General features: G+C 43.0%; 1 protein-coding gene across 1 annotated transcript in view; it reads right to left on the bottom strand.

The window, feature by feature from the left end:
* Positions 1 to 3,821: 3,821 nt before the first annotated feature.
* The window catches only part of LOC130113853 (transcriptional enhancer factor TEF-1-like), a 59,751-nt gene continuing 39,089 nt past the window's right edge, over positions 3,822 to 24,483 (bottom strand). The window contains exons 7-12 of the mRNA XM_056281530.1: positions 23,693 to 23,754; positions 22,618 to 22,745; positions 21,406 to 21,579; positions 15,448 to 15,588; positions 12,921 to 13,073; positions 3,822 to 7,851 (exon numbers count right to left, since the gene is read on the bottom strand). Coding sequence (XP_056137505.1) covers positions 7,738 to 7,851; positions 12,921 to 13,073; positions 15,448 to 15,588; positions 21,406 to 21,579; positions 22,618 to 22,745; positions 23,693 to 23,754 — 772 coding nt within the window. The 3' untranslated portion in view covers positions 3,822 to 7,737. The remainder of the gene's footprint in view (positions 7,852 to 12,920; positions 13,074 to 15,447; positions 15,589 to 21,405; positions 21,580 to 22,617; positions 22,746 to 23,692; positions 23,755 to 24,483) is intronic.

Here is a 24,483-nt window from a genome sequence, read left to right as displayed (position 1 = left end):
TCCCCCAGCCTGGCCTGGGACACACTGACTAGGTACGATCAGAGAGAGCGAGAGAGAGAGAAAGAAAGACACGCCTTCTTACGTCTCTCTCTCTCTCTCTCTCTCTCTCTCTCTCTCTCTCTCTCTCTCTCTCTCTCTCTCTCTCTCTCTCTCTCTCTCTCTCTGTTTCTCTCCCTCCGTCCCTCCCTCCTCTCTCTCGCGCGCTCTCTCTCTCCCTCCCTCCCTCCCTTTAATCTAATTCAATTCAATATGTGCTTTATTGGCATGACATATGTTTGTGTACATATTGCCAAAGCATGTAAAACCTCCCTCTCTCTCTCTCTCTCTCTCAGTCTAGGTTTCAAAGGCAGCCGCTGTAACAAAACTGAGAGAAAACCATACAGGATCATCACAAAATAAAAACTGGACATCGCATCTGCTGAGTGTCAGTGTAAATAAAAGTTGTATATAACTTGCAATGGGAGTTGTTGTGGTCATGTAAATCCTGACACTTTTATTTTCAGGCTAGTTATATCTTGATTCTTTTACCCAAGTAGACCTGTGTTTAGATATGAGTGGCATTGGTTAGGCAGCTTGTCCTGATAAGGTCTCTGCTTTGCTTCATTCACTGAGGGAACGTTTTATCTTTGGTGCAAAACGCATGCCTGACTCTGTACCATCTTTAGACATGGCACATCTTTCAAGAACATTTTACATTATACTAGAGCCCCACACATAGTGTGTACACCAATCAGCCAAAGTATTAAAACCACTGCCTAATATTGTGCAGGTCCTACTCGTGACACCAAAACAGCTCTGACCCGTCGAGGCATGGATTCCACAAGACCTCTGAAGGTGTCCTCTGGTATCTGGAACCAAGACGGTAGCAGCAGATCCTTTAAGTCCTGTAAATTGTGAGGTGGGGCCTCCATGGATCATACTGGTTTTTCCAGCACATCCCACAGACGCTCAATCGGATTGAGATCTGGGGAAATTTGAGTTCAAGACAACAACTTGAACTCTTTGTCATGTTCCTCAAACCATTCCTGAACAATGTGTGCAGTGTGGCAGGGAGCATTATCCCGCTGAAAGAGGCCACTGCCATCAGGGAATACTGCTGCCACGAAGGACCCTGGTCTGCAATGATGTTTGGTAGGTGGTACGTGTCAAAGTAACATCCATATGAATGCCAGGACCCAAGGTTTCCCTGCAGAACATTGCCCAGAGTATCACACTGCCTCTGCCAGCTTGCCTTCTTCCCATAGTGCATCCTGGTGCCATTTCTTCCCCACATAAATGATGCACACACACACCCGACCACCCACATGATGTAGAAAAAAATGTGATTCATCAGAGCAGGACACCTTCTTCCATTGCTCCACGGTCCAGTTCTGATGCTCACATACCCATTATAGGTACTTGTGGTGGTGGTGGAGAGGGGTCATCATGGACACTCTGACTGGTCTGCAGCCACGCAGCCCCATACACAGCAAGCTGTGATGCTCTGTGTGTCCTGACACCTGTCCATCATAGCCAGCATTAACTTTTTAAGCAATTTGACCTACAGTAGCTCTCCTGTGGGATCGGACCAAATAGGCTAGCTTTCACTCTCCACACCCACCAATGAGCCTTGGGCGGCCATGACCGTCCCTGATTCACTGGTTGCCCTTCCTTGGACCACTCGTGGTAGGTATTGACCACTGCACACCGGGAACACCCCACAAGACCTGCTGTTTTGGAGATGCTCTGACCCAGTCCTCCAGCCATCACAATTTGGCCCATGACAAAGTCTCTCAGATCCTTAAGCTTGCCCATTTTCCCTGCTTCCAACACATCAACTTCAACAACTGACTGTTCATTTGCTGACTAATACATCCCACCCCTTGACAGGTGCCGTTGTAATGAGATAATCAATGCTATTCATTTACCTGTCGGTGGTTTTAATGTTTTGGCTGTTTTGGAGATGTTATATTTTTCTGGCCTCCATCTGTCCAATTAAATAGTAAGCATTCATTTCATGTCTCCACCTAATGTTGATAAAAACGATAAAAATGGGTGTAGATGTGTGATGGTAGTGTCCTTGCCTCATATTTTATTGGTCAACATGCTGGACCCCATGTGTCCCCTATGTTAATTTGGGTCTTTGGGGTTTTGATGCCTCTGTATGATGCAAGCAGTTCAGGGGAGCTGATCAGAATGTGCCCCGTTTTGCCCGGGTGTAGGAAAACACATAGACTGTCTACTTCAAATCTGCACTGTGTTGCATCACTTCTACAACCTTAAGGTAACACCAACATGTTTTCAGCCCAACAACTGTAAAAAAAAAAAAAGCTTTAGTTGTAAGTCCTAGATAAATACCAAGGGAAAACCTCGACACCGTAAGACCCATGTGGTGGACAAGAGGTAAAGCTGTCGTGAAACTCTTGCTCAGCACTGTTATCCTGCGCACAACACTTTGTTGTGAATCTAATCCCTGCAGAACACATGGAAACTAAAGCTGTTGTGAAGTGACGAGACACATGAGGAAATCCATCAGAGGACTGCACCTCTAGTTTCTACACCCATAATCTCCGCTTTCACCCATGCGAGCCTCCCGTCAGACAACACTCCTCATGAAGGGATTTATCTGCGTGCATGTGTGTGTGTGTGTGTGCGTGAGGGAGAGGGGGAGTGAAAGGGAGCTGCCTGCTTCATTTGATATGACATTAATGCCGCCGTTATATTCCTGTCACCCACCATTGTGCTGTGTGCGAGTCCAGCCTCATCTGACCCGTGCTGATGACGTCAGGCCAGGCTCACCGCTGAAGTGTCTGGAAGCCGCTGTGGAGCCGCAGGTTGTCATCACGGACACACGTTGCCTACTCTACACATGCACACACCCACACAGAGAACAAACACAAGGACATTCCCACAACATTATCAGCTACTTACACACACACACACACATGCACATTGCTGTCACCTCAAATTCTGCAGACGTACTCAGAGAAATTCTCACATTGTAATGATGCACATTCAGCGCACACGCCCAGACCGACATCTGTCCATGCATCCACACGCATCACATTTGATGTGCAGGCATGCACACACATGGCTTCAGGTGAGGAGGACTGACCGACTGGTACAGCTGGTAAAAGACTGATTTTTTTTCTTTTACGTTAGATCTTATTTACTCTGTCAGACTTGTGTTCTTACTACTAGCTGTCAATGGCGTGGTGCTTCCGGTAACACACCTGACCAGGAACGGAGCTCTTCTCCGTGTGATCAACACATCAACTGCAAGATAAAGTTTGACACCCAATCAATCAATCACTCTCCTCCATCGTTCATCATTGGCAGTCAATGGAATGAGGATGATTTGTTACAAAAGCCGGCCTCTAGCTGGTCTAAGACCACGAGTCAACTTTTACAAGTGTCTGAAAAGCCATTATGGAAAAAGAGTGACGCATTATAACTAATTAATGTAAAATGTTTCAATTCCATAAAAGTTTATCACACTCAGTCGTGATACAGCTGCATGTACACGCGTATGACAGGCTGCATTTCCACACGACACAAAGGCATTTATCAATTCTTTGAGTACATTGCCCCCTAGTGTTCAGTAAGAGTAATACAGTAACGACAACTTGGTTGCGTGCTCAATAATCCAGGTAGGAAAATCCAAGAAGGTTGAATCAGTTCATCTGGATACAATGTTTATTGACAGAATGTGCCAATAAACGTTGTGTCCAGATGAACTGATGCAACTTTGTGTTCAGGGCAAATCCATCGACAGATCACACTCGTAGAACTTTTAATAATGTTGATGGATCAATAAGCACGAAGACACGAGGACAACAGGCTGGTAATAACCATTTATTTAAACTGAAGAGCGTATGCGTACAGTACAAAGTGTCTACAAAGCTAGAAAATATCTAACATTATACTTTTAGCCATGAGGGAAACAAAAAATTACAAACTGAAGATCAGACCCTGTGCAGTACCAACAGTCAAACGTTACTAAGGTTCTGACTTTCCTAAATGTATTCTCTTTGAAAAATAGGATAAACATTAGAATATGAAAGATATACACAACATCTGTACCAAACGTTATTGTCACCTTTATACAAAGCACCTTATCAAAAGTCCATTTGCGCACGGAGAGGTCTGCGAACGCACAAGAGCAAAAAATATTAAAGGCCATTTTGGAATTGATTACACACAGGTTTCATATAATGTGCCACGTGTGGGTTCTAGAAGAAGATATACATTAAACTTGCATGTACAAAACAATATTGACAAGAGAGACGATGACTCGTTTAATCATTTGGTTAAGACGATCACAGATTCCAGATCAACCTGTTAAGTCATGGCATGTGAACTGCTTTTTGACGTTAGTTGGTGTTCTGTGCCGTAGAAATATTCGGAGAATGCACAACTTAATATGAGCGCCTTCATATTTTTAACAGCTGTGATCTCCGGATATCAGCAGTGAAGCATGACCCCAAACCACAGTGTGTGGCGTTGCAGAGCAGCGCGTCCTGCAGGCAGCTGCACGGGGCCTGCTCACTGTGACATCATCACTCAGCCGAGGTCCATGTGTGATGAGAGACAGATGCAGAGAACCAACAAGTCTGGTGACCATGATGTCGTGACAAGAGGTGTCCACACAGCTTGGAAAGGGAATGTTGGCACATGTACTCTTGAACCCCAGTAGTCATCACACATAAGAACAAGCCCTTTACTTGTTCCTGTTAGGCCAATTATTACTGTGAATCACCCAGGGGAGCAAACGGGGTGGGAGGAGTAATACAGATGGGATTTCTTGGGGGAATTTTTCCTGGAATGAAGTCACTACTTGTAGATGACTTGGTCGAAATTGAACAATGATCTTACTTTGTTAGCGAAAGGGCCCACCGCCTTAGGAAGCTTACCCCCCACTTAACAGATAAAGCACCTTTAAATTAAAGGTAGCAAGCCTATCGTAATCAATCGTTTGGCTGGGCTGTGGCCTCTGGGCTGAAGTTCATTCCAAGAAACTTCAAGAGAAGTTTCAAATAATTCAAAAAGCACATGCGGTGATGAAACGTATCGTGTGGACACACATGGCGTACGGCGGTCATCTAACCACAGAAGAATCGTGTAGCTTTTTCATCGGTGGGACTTTACCCGCTGGATACCGCATGTTGTCACAGTCAGCAGAATTTCAGTTTTCCACAACTGTCACATATCTCACACACACGTGTCAGCAGTGTCACATCAGAGTCAGATGGCACTATCTGTCTCATGCTGAGCTGCAAGGAAGGTAACAAACATCCACCCAGTATTCCGCTTGTGGCACTCAGGAAGGTTTGGGGCCCTTTAATTAATATGTAGCTTTTCCAATTCGGAGTACAGTTGATTAACAAAGTTTGCAAGCAACTTTCGTGTCTAATTGCGAGAACAAGAGGAATTTGAATCCCCATGACAGCTGCCCATAGTCGGGCTGAGTTGTGCTCGGTCAAGGCATCCATTCTGTTTGGCGTAGGAGTATACCGGGTGCAAAACAGTATTGCTTTTCATAGAACATGAAAGCTACTTCAGCATCAGGACAAAAGCCAAGCTCTTATCAAATGACGGTAAGTTTGTATGCTTGAAAATCCATTCTCTAAGATCTCTAACCTATCTGAATTATTCTACAGCAATGAACAAGAAGTTGGTAGCGTGCAATTCATAATTTTAAAAAGTGTGCGTGCAAAGCTCAGTTGACAAGGCTAGTTCTATTCACCAGGATATTCTTGGCTGCTAATTTAATGACTTTAAAGATATGCATTGTGTGTTCATTTCAAACATCATGACCCCATCTAAACACACCGTTGTGTCCATGTGGAGAAGCGTGCAGTTCCCCACACGGACAGCATCAATGGCTTGTGTGTGTTCAGCTGCAGGTAAACGCTGCCTGCAGGTAAATGCTGCCTGCAGCGGTTCAAGGCGACTGGACTGAAATGATAAACCGGGGAACACGTAGCCAATTGGCACGATGTTATGTTGTGAACCGATTCCCGAAATGTTCTTCGTTGCACCTCAATTGAAAACTTTCTAAATTTTCAAAGTCCGGAAAAGAACCTATTCAAAACGAAAATTTTAAATTCCCAGGATTTTAAAAACCCTGAATGACTACAGCTGCTCCCAGCCAAGGCACTTCATGCTATGGGGCATGGCAGCACATCTGACCAATCGCCACCCCATGCACTTTGTAGATAAGGTTTTTGGCATATGATAGGCAAAATTAAGTGATAACTGACAGTCGTTTCATGCCAATATTTGTCCCTGGGTAGAAACTACTGCTACTGACCAATTAGAGGGAACTGTCTTCAACCGTTTTAACATAATCTATATTTTCATATGTTGGAATGTAATCACGAGCCAGAAGTCTTCCTTCATACAGCTAATGTCTAAAAACGAATCATAGACTCAAGAGTTTTATGATGACTTCACATATACCAAGCTAGTTAAAAAGCAACGTCCCGGTGTTTAACGGCTGTGATGGTGCTTCCTGGTATGTTCATATTTAAGTACATTGTTCAATATGGATATGCTGAACTTCAAACTAGCTAGTTTGATTTGGGCTGTATCCATTCTGGATGTTTATTTCTCTTGTACACCACACAAATGGTAATTGTCGTTGTGTTATTTTTTACAGTTCATCACAGTGATTTCCATTAGGATGAAGGTGTATTTATTGTGGATCGGTATTCGACATGGTATAGACTTACTTTGACCACAACAGAGGTGAGGACTCGCCCGTTGCTTTAAATGTACCTGAATCATTAAATCTTATAGTGTCTTATCGACATCATTTTAAATCCATAGAATTAAAATATATATGCTCCTCTCAAGAATCAATTTTCAAGTTTATATGGTAGAATTTTAAGAAACGTACAAAAAAACCGGTTAATTTACTTTTCTTTGGAATAAACCTCATTTTTGTGTAAGAGGAGGCTCACACATCTTGACTATGCGATTAGGATCTGTACAAAGCCAGGTCTTATTTGCAGCTCTCGCTATTACCCAATCAGCACGGTGCTGCAGAATGTTCTAGTATTTCCTCCACATCAGGACCACCAATAACTACTCAGCAGCAACTGCCTTGTCTGTTTATTGAGTATACACAGGGTCTGAACTTCAGTGTCCTTCAATACCTTGTAATAACACACACTTCTGTAATTGTTTATGTATCTGTATGTGTGTGTGTATGTGTGTGTTGGCGGGGTTGAGTTTCCCTAAAGCGTGTGACAGTACTACTCTCTCAGAACAGCAAAATAAAAATTGAAATGGAAATGAATAGGAGAACAAAACGTCAATGGTAAATGAAGTGTGTATGTCCCGTGAGAAAGGACCACCACCGAGCCGGTTGGGTGACCCAGGTAAACGGATCGTATCGATACGAGGATGCTTTTGGGAATGCCAGCCCGGTTAAAACATAAATATGCAGTGTGTTCAGGGGCTGCACTGTCACCGTGACATTTGGTAGCTCATTAAAAATTGATCTCAGGAACTCGGGTGGTACAGCGGAATATTTCGCTAGTGTCCCGACATCGATATTCACCGTTCGAGCTCCAGTGTTAGCACAAATGGGGAGGTGAATATGCAGCCATTGTGTCTTGTGTAGTTTTGCTCAAATTATTCATCATTTAGACATTGTTTGATCAAGTACCTACAATATTTTTCAATTTATCAACTAGTAAAGTGTGCGTGTGTGTGTGTGTGTGTGTGTGTGTGTGTGTGTGTGTGTGTGTGTTATTCTTTGATGAGCCGATAGATGTGATGCTGGGCTCCGTGCTCGTTGTTGGATACCTCGAACACACACGCCATACATAGCAGGGTCTCTTGAGTGTCTCTGTTGCTCACCACCTTTTTGCACAACACACAGATAAAGAACACATGGGAAATTTAAGTTCACCATACATGCAAAACAACAACACAACTAGACACAAGCAATACAAGTGCACACATCAAGTCAACAAGTTCAACATCCTGTATGGACACCTGGATAAGCAACTGCTTATATATATACAAACCCGAATTCCAATAAAGTTGGGACGTTGTGTAAAACGTGAATAGAAACAGAATACAATGATTTGCAAATCCTTTTCGACCTATATTCAATTGAATACACTACAAAGACAAGATACTTAATGTTCAAACTGATAAACGTTATTGTTTTTTGCAAGTATTCACTCATTTTGAATTTGATGCCTGCAACACGTTCCAAAGAAGCTGGGACAGGGGCAACAAAAGACTGGGAAAGTTGAGGAATGCTCAAAAAACACCTGTTTGGAACATTCCACAGGTGAACAGGTTAATTGGAAACAGGTGAGTGTCATGATTGGGTATAAAAGGAGCATCCCCAAAAGGCTCAGTCGTTCACAAGCAAGGATGGGGTGAGGGTCAACACTTTGTGAACAACTGCGTGAGCAAATAGTCCAACAGTTTAAGAACAACGTCTCTCAATGTACAACTGCAAGGAATTTAGGGATTTCATCATCTACAGTCCATAATATCATCAAAAGATTCAGAGAAGGTCTGCGGTGGTGTAGCGGTATAAGCGTCGGCTTTGAGTCGATGCAGTTGCCCACCAGGGACCGGGGTTCGCACCTTGGTCTTGTCAGATCCGACTATGGCTGGACTCGACGAAGGAGCAATAATTGGCAACACTGTCTTGGGGAGGGGGGCGGAGTCGGCTTGTGTTCGTCACGTGAATGCGTCTGTGTGTGTCGGAAAAAGCAGTGGTTCGGCCTGGATTCGCCTTGTCACGAAAGTGGGGAGGCGTCTCCTTCGAGACTGCTGGCCGGAGAGCCGCAGTTGGCGAACGCATGCAGTACGAGGGTGGGTGTTTGAACTAAAAAATAGGGATTGATTGGCCACTAAATTGGGAGAAATCAGAAATAAATAAAAAAAAATTAAAAAAAGATTCAGAGAACCTGGAGAAATCTCTGCACGTAAACGGCAAGGCTGAAAACCAAAATTGAACGCCCGTGACCTTCGATCCCTCAGGCGGCACTGTATTAAAAACCGACGTCATTCTGTAAAGGACATTACCACGTGGGCTCAGGAACACTTGGGAAAACCATCATCAGTTAACACAGTTCGTCGCTACATCTACAAGTGCAAGTTAAAACTCTACCATGCAAAGCGAAAGCCATATATCAACAACACCCAGAAACGCCGCCAGCTTCTCTGGGCCCGAGCTCATCTGAGATGGACTGACGCAAAGTGGAAAAGTGTGCTGTGGTCTGATGAGTCCACATTTCAAATTGTTTTTGGAAATCATGGACGTCGTGTCCTCCGGGCTAAAGAGGAAAAGGACCATCCAGATTGTTATCAGCGCAAAGTCCAAAAGCCAGCATCTGTGATGGTATGGGGGTGTGTTAGTGCCCATGGCATTATGGGTAGCTTGCACATCTGTGAAGGCACCATTAATGCTGAAAGGTACATACAGGTTTTGGAGCAACATATGCTGCCATCCAAACGACATCTTTTTCAGGGACATCCCTGCTTATTTCAGCAAGACAATGCCAAGCCACATTCTGCACATGTTACAACAGCGTGGCTTCGTAGTAAAAGAGTGTGGGTACTAGACTGGCCTGCCTGCAGTCCGGACCTGTCTCCCATTGAAAATGTGTGGCGCATTATGAAGCGCAAAATACGACAACGGAGACCCCGGACTGTTGAGCAACTGAAGTCGTACATCAAGCAAGAATGGGAAAGAATTCCACCTACAACGCTTCAACAATTAGTGTCTTCAGTTCCCAAACGCTTATTGAGAGTTGTTAAAAGGAAAGGTGATGTAACACAGTGGTAAACATGCCCCTGTCCTAGCCTTTTTGGAACATGTTGCAGGCATCAAATTCAAAATGAGTGAATATTTGCAAAAAAAACAACGAAGTTTATCAGTTTGAACATTAAATATCTTGTCTTTGTAGTGTATGCAATTGAATATAGGTCGAAAAGGATTTGCAAATCATTGTATTCTGTTTTTATTTACGTTTTACACAACGTCCCAACTTCATTGGAATTTATATATATATATATATATATATATACACACTCACTGGCCACTTTATAAGGTACACCTTGCTAGTACCGGGTTGGACCCCCTTTTGCCTTCAGAACTGTCTTAATCCTTCGTGGCATAGATTCAACAAGGTACTGGAAACATTCCTCAGACAGTTTGGTCCATATTGACATGATAGCATCACGCAGTTGCTGCAGATTTGTCAGCTGCACATCCATGATGCGAATCTCCCGGTCCACCACATCCCAAAGGTGCTCTATTGGATTGAGATCTGGTGACTGTGGAGGCCATTTGAGTACAGTGAACTCATTGTCATGTTCAAGAAACCAGTCTGAGATGATTTGAGCTTTATGACATGGCGCGTTATCCTGCTGGAAGTAGCCATCAGAAGATGGGAACACTGTGGTCATAAAGGGATGGACATGGTCAGCAACAATACTCAGGTAGGCTGTGGCGTTGACACGATGCTCAATTGGTACTAAGGGGCCCAAAGTGTGCCAAGAAAATATCCCCCACACCATTACACCACCACCACCAGCCTGAACCGTTGATACAAGGCAGGATGGATCCATGCTTTCATGTTGTTGACGCCAAATTCTGACCCTACCATCCGAATGTCGCAGCAGAAATCGAGACTCATCAGACCAGGCAACGTTTTTTCAATCTTCTATTGTCCAATTTTGGTGAGCCTGTGCGAATTGTAGCCTCAGTTTCCTGTTCTTAGCTGACAGGAGTGGCACCCGGTGTGGTCTTCTGCTGCTGTAGCCCATCTGCCTCAAGGTTCGACGTGTTGTGCGTTCAGAGATGCTCTTCTGCATACCTTGGTTGTAATGAGTGGTTATTTGAGTTACTGTTGCCTTTCTATCAGCTCGAACTAGTCTGGCCATTCTCCTCTGACCTCTGGCATCAACAAGGTATTTTCGCCCACAGAACTGCCGCTCACTGGATATTTTCTCTTTTTCGGACCATTCTCTGTAAACCCTAGAGATGGTTGTGTGTGAAAATCCCAGTAGATCAGCAGTTTCTGAAATACTCAGACCAGCCCGTCTGGCACCAACAACCATGCCACGTTCAAAGTCACTTAAATCACCTTTCTTCCCCTTTTCTGATGCTCGGTTTGAACTGCAGCAGATCGTCTTGACCATGTCTACATGCCTAAATGCATTGAGTTGCTGCCATGTGATTGGCTGATTAGAAATTTGCGTTAACGAGCAGTTGGACAGGTGTGCCTAATAAAGTGGCCGGTGAGTGTATATATATATATATATATATATATATATATATATATATATATATATATATATATATATATATATATATATATATATATATATATATATCCATCCAGCAATCCATTATCCGAACCGCTTATCCTGCTCTCAGGGTCGCAGGGGGATAATGGAATCTATCCCAGCAGTCATTGGGCAGCAGGCGCATAGACACCCTGGACAAGCCACCAGGCCATCACAGGGCACGCGCGCACGCGCACACACACACACACACACACACACACACACACACACACACACACACACACACACACACACACACACCCTAGGAACAATTCAGTATGACCGATTCACCTGACCTACATGTCTTTGGACTGTGGGAGGAAACCAGAGCCCCCGGAGGAAACCCACACAGACACGGGGAGAACATGCAAACTCCACACAGAGGACGACCCAGGACGACCCCCAAGGTTGGACTGTTGTATTGTTTGCAATGTAGTATGGGGCATAGGCCGCGGAACGCATTTCGAATGGATAGGGCCAAGAATGACGTGACGCCCCCCCCCCCAAGCCACACTCGTAACGCATAACTTTATTTATCATTATTTATTATTGCCGTTTTTATTTGTCCTGATTATAGCCTACACTTGAGTCACAATCAAATAGTATAATCAGTATGATTAGAAAGTATAAATCATTTGACACGTAAAGTCCAGTTGCATAGGATTAAAAAATGTCAACGCTCACCACCCCGTCTTAAACGTTCCCAGAGAAGTTCCTCCATCTCTCGTTGTGCTGGATGACGTCACTGGCAATGGCAAGACCATCCACATTGGCCAAAGCATCCCTGTGTGTGTGGCTGCACATCAAGTCATTGAGTCTCCTTTGAGTCATTGTTGACCTGAGATAAGTCTTCATACGACGAAGGGTTGAGAAAGACCTCTCAGCGCTGGCAGTTGACAGTTGACACGGGAATTGTATAAAACAATTTCAACAGCCTGTGTACATCTGGCAATAGGCCCACAACGTTGAGGGTAGCGGCGGCAGAGGGGCTAGTTGGAGCAGCGACAGTTAGAAATTCTACTTCTGGTTCCTCAGAGGGCTCATTGTGGGCTGGAGTGACGGTGGTTGTCTCAGCTACCTTGGTTAACTTTGACCCGAGGAAATCAGTTATTTTTCGATGCTTCATCATTCATTTTAACGTTACTATTGCTTAAAGTTTAGCGAACACACTAGCAGTTAGTCTACTTACATAGAGCGCTGGTATTTTGTTCTGTGAAATTCACGTCCGTGTGATGCTAAGCTCACATGACACAAATAACCAATCAATCATTAGGAAACGGAGTTTGTTGCTTGTGATAGGCTACGTACTGTACGTAGGCTTACAGCTAGTGGAAATTAGCCCGGGAAGCGCGCAAAAGTGCAATACATTAAGAATGTAACGTCTTTGCAATTTGAATTTTTATACGTTTATGTTTGATGTACACCAAGTAGGTATGGCCATGGCCCTACTGGCCATACCAGTTCCGCGGCCTATGGTACGGGGTCAAAGATAATTTACAAATCACTGTTTTCAGCTTTAATTTCAATTTAACATACCGTCCCAACTTTTTCTGACCAGGGGTTTTGTGTGTGTGTGTTTATATGTATGTGTGTGTATATATAGTTATTCTCACCAGCAGTATAGTGAAGTTCTCCAGCACACTGTTCATCATGTACTTCTCAGGCAGGTGTTTAAGCTTGTGGATGAAGTTGATCATGTATTCGCACATCGGAGAGCGACTGATCCTGTAGACAAAGCGGCCGTTTTCAAACCTTGCGTATTCCGTCTAAGAGAGTGTAAGAGAGCGAGACAGCGAGAGAAAGAGAGAGAGAGAAGACAGTGAAAGGAACGAAGGGGTTGGGAAAGACAGGTCAGTTTACTTAAACTCTTAATCGTGTAAGTATTCCCTTACTTGAAGCTTTTGATGCCAAACCAACAGACTATCTTAAAGTATCTTGGTCGCACTTCATTTTACGGTACAATAACAAGACGTAATAAGCCGTATTTTGTATGAAATTAGACAAAATCTATAAATATGTTCTTTATTAAACAGTACACAAAGTTATACCCTAACTAGACACCATACACCTAAATTATGCTGTAATTAGAAACCACATATAATGCAGTATTAGACCTAAAATATACTATACTTACACTATTATACCAAATTATACTCTAATTTGAAACCAATCACATCTCATCGCTACTTCACACGTCCCTCATAGCCTGAATATTCTCCAGAGTCCCGTGAAGTTTGTAGGTAGTAATACATAGCCTAGTACATGCTTCCTCAATGCTCTCCTTCCATACCAGTTAAGATATCAGACCACTTAACGCCATGTCACTATCCAGTACGGAAGCTGCCAGGACACTGCATCTTGTTTCCCACTGTTAGACCCTTACTGGGCTTTCTTAGAGGGTAACTAGCAACACATTACAACAGAACTGTACTGTAAACTAAAGCAGGGCTCCTACAGCTAAAGACAAGTTAGATTTAAGATTTTTCAAGACTCGGATGTTGTGTTGTTGGTTCCGCTATCCTGATCTGCATGACATTAAATCAAGGTAAGTAATTTCCCAGGTTCCCATGGCTCCTTAAAAAGTCTTAAAAGGTATTGAATTCATCAATCTAAAAATAAGGCTTTAACTGGTATTAAAATGTCTTCAATAAATCTTTCAAAACTCTTACACATGGGAAGTAGGATTTTATGAATCCACCCCCCCCCCCGACATTGTGATTTGAAATCTAAAAAAAAACTCTAACTTTTTAAAAAAGAATTTACCGAATGCCTCTCGCATGAATGTCACGCAGATCAGGATAGTGGAACCAACAAGTCGTACTTTGTTTGTGGCCGGGATGCTTAGAGCAGTGGATCCACTGTTGCTAGCTAGATGTCGCTGTACCTTGGACCACGTGGGGAAGTGCACATTCAATGAAAATCAGCTATTCAACCAAGATTTTGCGGCATGGCTGAAATTGGTACCAGGCAACGTATACGAGGCTCGGTGTATTTTGTGCAAGAAGTGTTTCAAACTCGGCACGATGGGAAGAAGAAGAAGAAAAAACACAAACTCTGCCTGAGGTGGCAAACATTCTGCAGGATGATGCCGATCAGCGTGCCACACAAGCTGAGGGAAAGGCCGGCATGAAAAAAATGGCAGAATTACCACAGGTGGAGGCAGAATTGATGAAAGCCTGCAGATCGGGACATACTCATGGCATGCTTTTTGCAAGCATGTTGTCCTATGATGTGACGTTTCACTAAAAGACAAAATACTTCATGAATACAGTACAATAGCTATCCTATAGTTCTCAGCCAATTGTGCGAATTTACTGATGATTTATGATTTTGGGGTTTATTTTACGTTATTGTTTTCCATGTGTTCCACTCTAGAAAGTGTTACATTTTATTCAACACTTGAAGTACATTATTTAACTTTTTCACTCAGTGATGTAATGCTGTGTAATGTAATGATGTGAGGCAATGGTGTTACTTAGTCATTTCACAGCTATCAAAAACCATATAAAACAAGAAAAAAGTACTTCATATATACTTTGACAATATTTTTGTTCAGGTTTTCATTTGGAGTGTAGTTCAGCCAGGGGAGCACAATGTTCTAGAATTCTGTGGCAGTTGGAAGAATGAAGATGGATCAGATTGTTATAAAACATTAAGAGAGCACAAAAGGATGTAATCTGGATTTGTGAAGGCCCACTGCCTACCTACTGACCTCACCCCACGTCACTGGTCTGAAGTCTTAACTGGTATGGGAGTAGAGCATCAAGGAAGCATGTACAGGCTATATATTACTACCCACAAACTCCATGGGACTCTGGAGAACAATCAGCAATATGAGGGATGTGTGGAGTAGGGACCGGGTGTGATTTGTTTCAAAGGAGAGTATCATTTGGTATAATAGTGTCTTAGTATATTTTGGGTCTAATACGGCATTATATGCGGTTTCTAATTACAGCATAATTTAGGTATATGTGTCTAATTAGGGTGTAACTGTTTTATTTCTAGTGTTTTCTTATTTGACACAAAGCATGGCTTGTTACGTCTTATTAGTGTACAGTAAAATAAAGTGACAAGTATCTTCTCAGAAACTTAACATGAGAAACCCTCAATGGGACCATATATATTCCAAAAACTCCTCACCTCCACTTTCTCAACAACCTGCTTGCCAAAGGAGCAGACCTTGGTGGAGCAGGTGATGGTCATGTTCTCTGAGCTCTCGTACTGACTGGTCACTCCATAGAAAGCCGCTGGGTCGTCCTGTACACTGTAATTTAGGTCCGCCTGGCAGACAAAGAGTAAAAACATTCATCATTTGAAGTATCTTGCATCAACACCTTCCACATTACTGAAAGCCAATCGAAACATGTGGTGACAATAGGGAGACAGAAAAAAAGTGAATGAAAATGAGAATGGGATGGGGCAACAAAAAAAAAACTCGTGTCAAAAAAGGGAAACGAATGAATGAAGCTTAAAAATGATTGACCTGAAAAACGTGGAAGCCATGTGGATGGATTGTACATAAGATAAAGGGCGCTGTGTCATTTCTGCCAACAAACTATGTCTTCAGCACGCTCTTTTAGCAGCTTAGTCACGAAGGGATCACGTCACGGGGTCATCCAGCCTCGTGCAACAACGTTCCGGTAATTTTCTCTTCAAATTCATTCTTACAAGAATTGCATAAGGGAAATAATTGTCAGATTTGTGAAATGTTTCTGACTGTCCAAATTTGCTCTTACACATGTAATGACTGTTGAATGCCACTTGTAGGATAAGTGAAAGTGCATGCCAGTGAAGCTTTAATTAGTAGAGTTTTGTTTTTTTTACTTAGTAGAGTAGCTGCTGGTAGGGGGCACTCACACTACTTGTGCAACCCAGGAGGAGCTTATCTACTGTTTGCTTTGTCTGCTGATTGTTTGTCTACTGTTAATGTGCAACGTGCACCTTTTTAACTAGTTAACTTAACTTTTGTCGCCTTGGGGCTTATGTGGAAGTGTTTTTAATTATGAGGGAAGTCCACTTGGGGGTCTTTGCTGCACTTTGGACTCTTGTAAGCCGATTTACCTGTGGACTCCAGGATGGCAGTGGTGAGGCTGTCAACAGGATCACCTACAGCGGTGAGTTACTCCTTGCCCTTCAACCACTGGCAGTAATTGACAATCTTTTATACATTCCTCGATTGCTACGAAGCAGCAGCTTAAATGCTGCAATAAGCAGAACACTGTCCAAAAAGCACCGGAGGAAGAGAGGGAGGAAGGGAGGAGTTCAACGCAGACTGCGGAAATATGGACTAAGCGACAGACGCTGGCTCCCACTGCTCCCAACTATTCTTCTCTCGAACGTACAATCCATTTCCAACAAGATGGATGAACTAGAGACTTATGCCAGATCTGACCATGATTTTAGAGAAATATGCCTGCTGGCTTTTACCGAGACGTGGCTGGGACACGTGGATCACAACAAGGATCTACACATAAGAGGCTTTGGGTACCCTGTTCGAATGGATCGGTTGCCTCTCATTACAAACAAATCCACTGGAGGCAGTGTATGTTTTTACATTAATGAGAATGTAACACTTGTCGTCTGGGAGAAAATTTGCACCCCTGAACTTGATCTGCTGTCCATCTCACTTTGCCCCTTCTACTTGCTAAGGATGTTGCCCCAGCTCTTCTTCACCTTTGTTTACATTCATCCACAGGAGAACATCTCTTCAGCCACTCAGCTGATCATGGAGGTGACCAACAGACTGGAAGCTCTTTAACCGATGCAACAAAATTTATTTTAGGAGATTTTAATCACTGCCAGGTACATAAGTCACTGAAAACATGAACAGTATGTCAAATGTGCAACTGCTAAGAACTCCACTATTGACCTGTGCTATGGCTCAGTGCCTGGCGCTTCCAGATCTCTGCCTAACCCTCCCTTTGGAGCATCCTACCACAATAGTGTACTTCTTCTGCCGATCTACAAGCCCATCTGTAAATGACGAGAGCAAATAGTAAAAACAGTGAAATGCTGGACGGGAAACAGCATTGCCAGCTTACAAGTTTGCTTCGATTTTACAGATTGGGATGTCTTCTATAGCTTCTGCTCTGACTTAAATGAACTGGCATAAACGGTTTCTTCCAACATATCCTTCTGTGTGGACTCCAATATTCCCTGTAAAAACACTATAGTCTTCCCTAATAACAAACCACTGGTCACTAAAGAACTTAAAAATGTCATAAACAAGAAGAAATGCATTTTTTATACAGGGACTAGCCAGGAAAAGAAGGAAATTACCAAAGAAGTGAGGAATGAGATAAGAAAAGCTAAAAGAATGTATATGGATAGGATGGAACATCAATATAGCAGTGATGATCTGCGGGCAGCTTGGAGGGGAATTTAATCTATGTCTTCAATCATTCAGAGAAACACTGACAGGAGACCTTTTAAAATTGGGGGAATAAATGATACTGATCTCCCAAATATTTGTAATGACTTTTATACCTGCTTTGAAAAACGTGATTTTTCTGAAAACATCTCTGGCCTTAGAAAGTTTCTCTCTTCTGACTGTGATATTGTCATCAGTCAGGAATGTGTTTTAGATCTTTTAAAATGGGTAAACATCAGCAAGGCCCCTGGGTCCAGAGCACATTGCGATACTGTGCTGACCAGCTTAACAGTGTCCTCCACCACATCCTCCAGATGTCACTTGATTGTAACCAAATCCCTGCTATCTGAAATTCCTCTACTGTGATACCTGTCCCAAAGAACACCAATCCTGGGCAACTTAATGATTTTAGACCAGTTGCGCAAACATCATTAATAATGAAAATCCTTGAGGAAAATTGTTAAAAACATTGTTTTGTTAACTGTGGATGGAAAACTTGATCCACTGCAATTTGCTTACCAGGCAACGAGAGGTGTGGAGGATGCAAAATTTCTTATACTTAATAACCTGTATAAGCACTTGGAAAAGCTGCAAGCCCATGGCAGGCTTTTGTTTGCTGACTTTTCATCGGCATTCAATATGGTGCAGCCACGTCTTTTAATAGATAGGTTGCTATGTGATTATAATTTGCCTCACCAGCTTGTGTTATGGATCTTGGGACTTCTAGACTGACAGAGCAGAGGGTGTCTGTAAATGGCTGTCTGTCAGACTCTGTAGCTATATCCACAGGCTCAACACAAGGATGCACACTTTCGCCCTTACTTTTTATTATGTACACTGATGGATGCAGGAGTACTCAGGAGGGCAAATATTTGGTCAGATTTTCTGACGACACTGCATTGCTGACCCTTCTCCAAGGTTCAGTATCAGTCCATGGGAATGCTCTCACTGATTTTATTTCTTGGTGTGATAACAACTTCTTGGACTTAAATGTTTCTAAAACCAAGGAAGTGATTATTGATTTTAGACGTAACAGAGATGCAGCCAAAGAGTGCATCATACATAATGAAAGTGTGGAAATGTTTACATCAAATATTTGGGCACTATCATCGATGATCACCTTAAATCTGATGTGAACACTGAGGCTATTGTGAAACCGGGGGAACGGAGAATTCACCTTTTCTGTAAACTGAATTCCTAGTCTGTCAGTCCTGTCATCCTCTGTCACTTTTATCAATCTTCAATCAATCTTCTAAGTTTTTATTTTACCCGCTGGTTTCACAGCCTCACTGTAAACGACAGAAACAGCTGAACAGCATCGTTAAAATCTGTTCTGAGATCACTGGAGTGAAACAAAGAGATCTGAATTCTTTTAGCAACTGACAAATTCTCCAGAAAGCAGCAAGTATTCTGGCTTCTTCTGGACCTGTTCTAGCAAGTGAACTTTCTCTGTTGCCATCAGGGTGCCGCTATGTTTTACCTGCTTGTAAAACTAACCGTTATTCTAAATCAATCATACCTGTTTGCAACTTGATTATTAAGTGCTCCATAGTGTTTTTTATCAGATTGTTTGTCTTTATCAAATTTATCTTATTGTGTTTCTTATTGTGTACTTTTATAGATTTTATAGATTTTATTCCACATTTAGCTTCCTGGGATGTTACTACTTATTGTTTGCTTGCATGTTACTGTGTTTTGTGTTCACAAGCTTCTCCAAACAAATTGCCCCTAGCGGGATAAATAAGAGTTGTTTGTATTGTATTGTAGAGTTAAGAGTTAGTAGGGTTAAGGACTTAAAAAGACTAAGGACAGCTAATAAAAATTGGAGCCGCTACACTGGTTTAAGAAAAACTTGGTTTACACCAATTTATAGTACCAATCATCAAAGTTTCATATCAGCCATTCACCCAGCTAGTAAATTAGCCAGAGAGAGAGAGAGCAAGAGCGACAGACAGACAGACAGACAGAAAAGATTACTAATCCTCAACCTGATAAAGTGGACTGTCCACAATCCTTCAGCTTGTGATACCTTGAGCTGCGTTTCCAAGGTACTTGACTAAACTTGCAGTCATCTTGTTGCTGTTTCTGCAAACAATCCTCTCACCAGATAACAGACAATGTGTATAAAATACCGGTATTGTGCCACAAATTTTGGTAGAACAAGTTTGGAATTATGACTGCAAATGTCGAGAATTTCTTAAAAATATATGCTTGCAGAGATAGAGTTAGACAATTACTTCCTCAACTCGATGGAAAATAAAATCATTACCACTCCCACAGATTCCCCGAATCCATTAAGCTGGGAAATTAACTGTCTGTAAGAACGGTACTGTATTATGTTCTGTCATTGAACTTGGGGCTGGAAAATACTCAATCGCTGCAAAGAGTACATGGAGAACCCATATTACAGGCTGACAGAGATGGAGATACAGTTTGTAATGAATTGTTTAGGGAAGAAGGGCTCGTCTCAGGGCTGAGGACAAACCTGACTACATGCACACTAACTGATCTACCGAACCATAATTGCAAGCAAGAACCAACCCACTGCAACCCCCTTGCCCTCTCCACCCAGATCCCACAACCATCACTACCTGCCCACGTACATACAGATAATTGCAGGCTAAAACGGCCACAAGGGAAATCCTGTGCATGTGGGGTGTAATGGAGGTAGAGTACTGCACTACTCCATTAAGGCAACCAATTACCGAACACTTTAATCCTTGTGTTAGATCAAAGGTCGAGCTAATTCAATTAATATGTGAGCCACACTTTGCCACTTTTTGACACAACAAGCTCCCCTGATGGATTTTCATGCTGTACAAATACACACACTGGGTGAATGCCATTCACATGCTTTCTCGTTCCTGCCCTCCTTTGAACACGACTTTGTCTTCTTACCTGGCGGGGCTCAACACTGTGACCGTACACTCACATTTAACCTATCGATATGTCGCCAGTTAAACCATTTACTGTGTGTGGGGCAGGTATTTGTAAAACAAAGAAACAGTCAGATGGAGAGATGATGGAGGATATGATACTGAGAGAGAGAGCAAGAGAGAGAGAAATGAGATCCACAACAGCTTTGAATGGTCAATGAAAAGAATAATTATGCTATTTTTTTTGGGAGCTGCTCTCCTATGGACCACAAACATATACATTGCTGTTTTCAGAGATAATAGACAGTGAGAAGAAGGAGGTTCAGACAAAGGAGGAGAAGTAGCCGCACCAAGGAGGGAAAAACAGTGACAGAGAGTAAGAGAGATGGGAGTCTGAGTTTCTGCACCCTCTCTCAGTCAGGAGGCAAGCAGGTGTTCAAACAAAGCTTAAGTCTGTGCTGTAATCAACCCACTACCTCCATATCCCAGGTGGACAGAGAGAGAGAGAGAGAGAGAGAGAGAGAGAGAGAGAGAGAGAGAGAGAGAGAGAGAGAGAGAGAGAGAGAGAGAGAGAGAGAGAGAGAGAGAGAGAGAGAGAGAGAGAGAGAGAGAGAGAGAGAGAGAGAGAGAGAGAGAGAGAGAGAGAGAGAGAGAGAGAGAGAGAGAGAGAGAGAGAGAGAGAGAGAGAGAGAGAGCAAACACACACACACAAACACACGTCTAAATACAGATGGAGAGGGGAAGCGAAATGGAAAAATACAAGACGATCTCACTCGTAGAGAACACTTTTTTTTCCAGATTTATGGGGAAAAAAATCTGAGGCTAAAGCGGGCACAGGTCCGCTCTGCTCACCCAGAACTTGATCAGGTAGAAAGCGTTTTGCGGTCCCTTGCCAAAGAGCTCCTTCAACCCCCCCTTCTTCTCGGGGAACTTGTCATAGATCTGTCTGATATCCACACACTCCAACATGGGATCGCTGTAGCTGGGGTTGGACTGGCCGATGTGCACGAACAGGTGCTTATTGTACTGCGTACAGACAGACAGATAGACAGACGGACAGACCGCGATTTAATAGACAAACTATAAGAGAATATGTTAGAGATTCATTGAACAATGCTTGTGCTATGAAAAAAAGGACAAAAAAAACCAATAGCCACAGCAAGATGGCTGCCGTATATCGACAGCGTGTTTAAGGTTGAATTACTTCGTAAATTGAGATATTAATATTTTATCTGCTGTCTACTGGTTCAAGCAATAAAGCCAAATGATAAAATCATATTTACACTTTGTGTGCGCGCATGTGTGCACACACATGCACCATGCATGCATGTGAATCGGAGAGCCTTCCAGCTTTTTGCGGTTTTTTTTCTCTTCTTTTTAAGGGAGCTCACATCATTTCAGAGTCACCATTCAAGTCAGCACTCAAGGTTTCTTAAGCATCCAAGTAGAAATCAATGGCATGGAAGATGAATGCCCACTGTTGCAGAACCCGGGGTAGAAAAACGATACTGCATCAACCACGGCAGCATGACAGATCGGCCACACAGCCAGGCACAAACAGCTTTAGAGAGGTTATTCACATGAGGAGAGACAGGACAGCTTCGTAGAGGTGTTCTCTAACTTGCGGTCTATCAGTTGTGTTTACCGGACAGGAGGGTCTGGCTCCTGTACATTGGTGCCTCATGCAGTTTTTTTTTGGGCATGCATGGGTGTTTGTACATGTGCAGGTTGAGTGTATATGTGAGCTTCAGATACCCACCCGCCTAGGTACGTATGTGCACTTTTGTGTGCATGTGATTTTCCAGTCCTTTTAAAGCAGGGATAGGCAACATGGTCCAGAAAGGTCTGTCTGGTGAGGGTGCAGGTCTTTGTTCCAACCAAGGAGTTATACACCTGAGTCTACAAATCAAGGTCCTTAGCAAAGACTATTGGTTGACTACTAGAATCAGGTGTGTAACTACTTGGTTAGAACAAAGACCTGCACCCACACCAGATCTTTCTGGACCATGTTGCCTATCCCTGTTTTAAAGGTTTGTGTGTGCAAGTGCGTGGTCACTAACTCACAGCTTCCTGGTCCCTCTGCGTTTCCAGGAAAGAGGAGAACTCCACCAGCCGTAATTTGGTGGTGCCGATGGACCGACCCTCCCACGCTGGTTCTCTGTGTGTTTGCGCTGCAGCGGGGGGCTCATACCCTGGGGTGTGAGTGCGCGCGCACACACACACACACACACACACACACACACACACACACACACACACACACACACACACACACACACACACACACACACAAACAGCTCAACTTCAGCTTCTGAAGCAGCACATCATTGTCAGGACCATGATGCGTAATCATAGTATCAAATAAGATTAATGTACTGTATTCACCTCGTATTGAGACTTTGCTATAGAGGATAAAATACGAGCCAATACTTGTCCTCCCGTCTGTTGGACACAGCCTAACTGTACTGAAAGCGATGTGCCAATATTGAAAGTAGATGACAAAGTATATAAAAAGCTGTAATAATAATTTCCTACGATAACAGCTTCTGTAGCGGACGGCAATGTGCTTCCCGTGCTGCCTCGCTTGCTGTTATTTACTTTTTCCCTCCATCCTCCTGCATCTAACCTTGCCTAATCGGAGGTTGTGAACCTCAGCGGGGCACTGTAGAGGACAAACTGTGTGAAATCATTGTTTGTATAGGACGGTCACATGGCGTCCATTAAGAAGGAACGTGTTTTATATCAGAATTCATATATTGAGGGCATATGACAATAGCAGACGTCAGCAAACGTGCCGGGTAATCACTACTTTTCTACTTGGGAAAATGCTCTTTCGTATTTGGATTTGCTGATTCTACCCCCATTGCTGAACAACACAGCTACACAATCATGCCGAGCTCACCCAAAAAGCATGAATTTAAGCAAGTTATGACTGAGTCATATTAAACGTAATTTAATTCTTTTCTGTTTGACCTCGAGTCACGTAGGGCACGAGTATGCCCCAGAGATCACACTTACTGAGGTACACCAGTGTGCCAAGATGCACCCTGGTGGTCTAAATGATGGGAGTCAACACAAGTAAAGAGGCCTGCCTGTTCACAGCAGAGAAAAGGGGTAATTGTACCTTGGTCCCTCTCACCTGAGATAGTGGTGGTCCCCGCTGTCTGTACAGAGTAGGCTTGCTGAGAGAACGGCTTGATACTGAGATAGACGGAGAGAGGGAGAGACAGACAGACAGAGAGATAGAGAGATTAGGTACATTATACATTATCTACAGATGGTACAGGGAATCCTATTTTTTAGTAGGACTGTGGAGATCAAAGCATCTTCGAGTTCGGGAAAAGCGATATACAAGCCCCATTTACTACCATTATCATCACTATGCCGCGTAATAGGATTATATCATTGGCACCGAAAAGGGTTGAAATTGCCATAATTGCTAATGGCTATTGTGTGGGTGGTGAATGTATATATTACGTAGCTGAAGTCCTGTCTTCTGTCTGTTCTGAGCAGATTGTGACAACTTCAAGCAACTTCGGCTTGGCATTGCTATATTGAAAATTACTGAGATTCAGAGATGAAGAAAATTATCTTCGCAAATGAAGATCATTTCCAAATGGAACTAATAGAGATGGTGTGAAAACTACATGACACGTAGTACTCTCACTTGAAAGGCAAATACCATTCAGTTTAGGTATTCATATTTTACTCTCACAGAAATAGACAACGAAGTGAAATATTATTTTTCATGCAGAGTTAGCACTCTTGTCCATTATCTTTTCACCATTTTGCTCATTTGTAGGGAAATCCACATCATGCTCGCCATATCAAGGAAAGCCATACACTTTTCCTTGGCGCCCCCTGCCTCGTGGCTGTTCCCCACTGCCCTGAAAATCCTCGTGTATACTGTCCAAAGTCAGCGCATCCATT

Source organism: Lampris incognitus, chromosome 6, assembly GCF_029633865.1.
Source record: "Lampris incognitus isolate fLamInc1 chromosome 6, fLamInc1.hap2, whole genome shotgun sequence".
NCBI lineage: Eukaryota > Metazoa > Chordata > Actinopteri > Lampriformes > Lampridae > Lampris > Lampris incognitus.
This window is presented reverse-complemented; position numbering and strand designations above follow the sequence as displayed.